This window comes from Nicotiana tomentosiformis, chromosome 12, assembly GCF_000390325.3.
Source record: "Nicotiana tomentosiformis chromosome 12, ASM39032v3, whole genome shotgun sequence".
Classification (NCBI taxonomy): Eukaryota; Viridiplantae; Streptophyta; class Magnoliopsida; order Solanales; family Solanaceae; genus Nicotiana; species Nicotiana tomentosiformis.
Window position 1 is genome coordinate 112,723,183 of NC_090823.1, and position 4,488 is coordinate 112,727,670.

The window sequence follows — 4,488 nt, forward strand, 5'->3', positions numbered from 1 at the left end:
ATAGTCGGATTTGTTTTCTCGGTTTGATTCGAATTATCAATTTAGTGCGATTTGTCGATTTTCCTTGTATACCCTGCTCACAAGCATCCACACATATATTGTCCAGTTAAATCAATGTTGAGTTTACACCTAACATGTTGAACACGTTGTTGGACCATATATTATTCCTTATTTTGTTGTTGAGCAACATATATATCTAAAGATCGGACATATATAGTTATGAGATGTTGGAGTCAATAAAATCGAAGAACATAGCGCTAATTAAGTTTGAGAGATAACAAGAGAACAGAGGCTAGGGTTTCAGAGAGATAATTCTTTGCATTAGAAAACTGAATTAATCAGCTAAACTGAAAATACACTATATATACACATGGGGGCAAAATTGTCAAAAAACGTAAATATCTAGCCTTAAGTCGGTGGGCACTGAATTGGACTTAGGTTAGTGGGCTCAGTCTGAATTGGGCTTGAGTCAGCATTAGGCCCAAAAATGAACATGAAGCCCAATATGAACTCTTTCGGATTATATTTCGCAGTCGTGGCAATTTCTCATCATTAGTCTAATTGTTCTCTATAATCTGCGTTTAATCAAACCACATACTGTTACAAGAGCCATAACAAAAGAGTAATCAACATGGGGTTCCACTTCTAGAGTTAGCACATCATCTCCATAGCCAAATCCTAGTGATGACTCTTTTTGTTTTACCTGTAATATATATACACCAAATTAAATTAAACAAAACAAAAAAAAGTTAGTGTAATCTATTTTAAAAATCATACATACTCAAAATGAAATGATATTTTTTTTAAAAAGCTATGTAAATTCTATGGATTAGAGAAGTCAAAGGATCACTAACCTCAGCAAGAACTTGACCAGCACTATGTAAAACTTTAAATGACGATTTTCTGTCAGTTTGTTGAATCTTATAGCAGCTTCCTATAGATATCTCACACCCCAAATTCACATTACATATGACATCTCCTGATCTTGAAAAGTACTTGCAATTTCTTCTCACTTGAAACCATGGTTTCCCTTTAAATCCACCACTTGAATATCCATTCCAACGACCAAATAATCTTAGCTTCTGGGGGTTAAAAAATAAAACAAAGTTCAATTTCCATATTATGGATATCACAGCAAAATACTTAAAAAATAAACTAATTAAATTTTTTTTTTTTTTTTTTTTTTTTTACCTCTTTTTTAATGGAGAAGAGAACTTGTCCATAAAGATCCATGAGAAATACTTCATTGCTACTTGTTTCTTGGTAGTTGTCAACTCTGAAAACAATATCACCTTTGGAATTAAAGACAGTACAACCATTCCCATGGAACACTAGGGATTTCATCCATATAGTAAATGTTTCTCTTGTGGACGTCACATAATTTGGAGAGGAAAAAGAAGGAGAATTAGAGTTCTTGAGTGTTTCTGGATGAATTTTGGCCATTGTAATAACAGCTTAAATAAACAAGTTGAAAGGAAGTCTTAATAATTTATGGAGCCTTTTTGGTACTTGTTTCCACCAAAGTACATTGAGTAACTTGAGAAATTGTAAGGGTTTATATAATAATATGATGAAGAAGCTGCCCGTACAAATAGGGGCGCGATGCAATATTATCGTACTTTTGACATTGAACATAAATTTATGTGTAAAAATTCATTAAAATTACAATAAATAATAAATAATAGATGTAAACTCAAAATTTTAAAAATATCTTGAGTTTAATGCTATAGACTTTATAGGATAAACTTATAAAGTTTAAATTTTGAATTCGAACAATTAATAGAAGAAGCAAGCATGAAAAAGGACATGTTATCCTTTGAACTTTGGAGCAAAAAAAGGAAAGGTAGAAACTTTGACTTATTAGAACATATTTTTGCACGTTTATTATTTGTATTGTGCCCGCAGTTTCCATGGGAAATAAAGTAGAGATAGCACTGTTCAGTACTTCAGTATGTATGCAAGTGGGAGATGGCCTTGTCCCACTTACCAAAAAAAGAAAAGATATAGAACTTTATGTTCATGTTTTTCTCTTGGAGAATTATAATGAAAGGAAATTCAAACATTTTTTTAAATACGGGTTGTAGACTTGTATGCATTCACTTTTTAAATGTTTGGATTCATCCCGGAAAATTCCTCTCAAAGTGCTATTTTAAATATTACTATAATGTACATAAATTACTTTTCGCGGGATATCAGTTTTATGACTCATTACAAATATTCTTTTAGTTTTATAATCTTTTTGTATAGGAGATCGGTAAAAAAAAGGACATAAGAGAGCGGTTAATAAACTACATAAAATATTCTTGTAGGATCATTTTCTCATGGGTGGAAGTATTTCGTGTCAAACCCTCATATTATCAAATGTATCTAAGTACCGTGAACATTTTAAGATTATCCCTAAATTAACCAACGAGCATGCTTGACCCAATGAATCTAATATAAGAAAAAAAATTATTCTACATTTTAGGAATAATAAATGAGTAAGAGATCTTGCAATTACTGTAATAATAGGTGCGAAAATAGGTAAAAATTAAATAAGTTGCTTACGTGGTAAAGGTGATAGTAGTTTGGTTTAGTTTTGATTTGATTAAGAAAGACATACTTTATGTTTAAAAAGCCTAAAAGTTCTTTAAAGTATTTTGTGCCAAAGATGGCCTTAAATTTCAGAGATGCCTTTTGGATAAAACTAAAAGATGAGGATTAGCCGATTGAATAAAGATGACAAATTTGATACAAAGAGCTTAATAGTGTTTTTTATGTAAAAAGTTATGTATTGAAATTTGGCCAATCGTTGTTCCACCTGCCCTGCTGTGATTTTCTTAAATAAATCAAAAAGGAAGGGAGGGGAGACTAGAAGAACTATATATTCTAAGTCAAAAAGAAAGCAATCGAAGACTTTGAACATATGCCAAGCTAAATAAAAAAGATTATATTGATGTCGTGGGGAAGTATTATCACTGATTATATTAGTAGATAGTAGTCGTCAATTGCTTGATTGCATCATTTGCATGCTTATCACTTGGAGGATGAATTATTAGGTCTAATCATAACAGATAGTGACCAACTAATAAAATTTGAATTTAAGTTAACTATATCTACTACAGTAGAAATTATATTTACGCTATTATTATTATTATTATTATTATTATTATTATTATTATTATTATTATTTTCTTTGACCGATTATAGTAGGTTCTCACTCATTTTTCGAGTTACCATATCAGACTTAATTATGAATTCTTTTTGTGTACGGTCAATACCGATTCTCAATCATAATGGCCGGTCGAGACAATGACGTTTCAATCGAAGGGTATCCACATGACAAGTTCGGACGAATTCCGAAGTAGGGACGTCGAGTTTCGCGCTATAAACGGCAAAACTCGATATCATTATCGAGCCCGTGTTCGAATCAAACTACGGGGCAACACCGATCGATATGGGGCCCGAATATCGATGCCCCAAGGAAGAACCAAGCTCGAACCAAGACTGGGGGTTCGACCTAACACCGAGCTCGAGCCAGTGCCAAGCTTGCAGACAAGAGCCGTTACAACTGCACCGAGGGAGAGAATCTTAGCGAGAATCAAGGAAGAGACAAACCATCATGGGTCCTCCACTATATGTATTATTTTATTATGTTGTTATAGATAAAGCAGCTATCCTCTACTATAAAAAGGGAGATAGACTGCAATAGAAAAGAGTTCTCCAAGATACATTAAGATTTCATTGTGCTTGTTTTTCTAATTCATTTCAGTCTTCCCGTCCATCATTCCCATTTTATAGCAAAAATACCTGTATTGTCATTTTGTATCAAAGGGATTCATATACCCTTAGAACCATATCTAAATTTGACGTTATCTGATTTTTCGGGTAAAAAATTTGGCGCCCACCGTGGGGCTAAGGGTAACAGTGATTGTTTGATATAAATCTACAGTACACTCCAGCTTACAACTTCAAAATGGCTCTACCTATCGACCTCGAAGCCGGCCTTCAAGATGAAACCAACAACTTGGTGCCCGGGGCCGGAAGGCTACCTGACGACGGCAACGAGGCTCGAATCTAAGAACCCGAAATTCAAGCCGAAGTACCATTGGATATCAATTCACAAATATCTCTAGAAGCGAATCAGCGTTCTGAACCGGAAAGAAGCATTCAGGGCGGTGCTCGACCCATAGCCCGAGACACCTACAGCACGGGAAAAATCGGGGTCAGCTTGCGTATGATTTTCGAAATGTTACAAGCCCAACAAACAGCGATAGCTCAGTTGCAGAGCCGAACTCATATGCAAAGCGGGCCGAACTCCAATCCGCTTATTCGAGAAGTCACCCCCAGAACAGAGCCCGCCGTAGTGAAATCAAACGAGCAGGAATCGGGGACCGCTCCTGAAATTGCTAAATTGCTCGAGGAACTTCAAAACGAGTCGAAGCCAACGACAAAAAAGTGAAAACATATAACGCTAGGGTCGATCAAATCCCGGGGGCTTCGCCAATG

The 4,488-nt window shown here is 34.9% G+C and overlaps 1 protein-coding gene across 1 annotated transcript; it reads right to left on the reverse strand.

The window, feature by feature from the left end:
- Positions 1 to 298: 298 nt before the first annotated feature.
- Positions 299 to 1,539, reverse strand: LOC104121506 (protein LURP-one-related 11-like). The gene is made up of 3 exons (XM_009633518.4): positions 1,192 to 1,539; positions 855 to 1,082; positions 299 to 703 (listed from the first exon to the last, which is right to left on the reverse strand). The coding sequence occupies exons 1-3, from the start codon at positions 1,441 to 1,443 to the stop codon at positions 569 to 571; spliced, it is 615 nt and encodes a 204-aa protein (XP_009631813.1). The 5' UTR covers positions 1,444 to 1,539; the 3' UTR covers positions 299 to 568.
- Between the last annotated feature and the right edge of the window lie 2,949 nt (positions 1,540 to 4,488).

Bases quoted from the DNA above. Each gene is read 5' to 3' on its own strand.
- LOC104121506 (XM_009633518.4), bottom strand. From the start codon at position 1,443: ATGGCCAAAATTCATCCAGAAACACTCAAGAACTCTAATTCTCCTTCT. The intron at 1,083-1,191 runs GTAAAAAAAAAA...TTTAACCCCCAG, and splicing joins TCTTCTCCATTAAAAAAGAG to AAGCTAAGATTATTTGGTCG. The intron at 704-854 runs GTTAGTGATCCT...TATATATTACAG, and splicing joins CTGGTCAAGTTCTTGCTGAG to GTAAAACAAAAAGAGTCATC.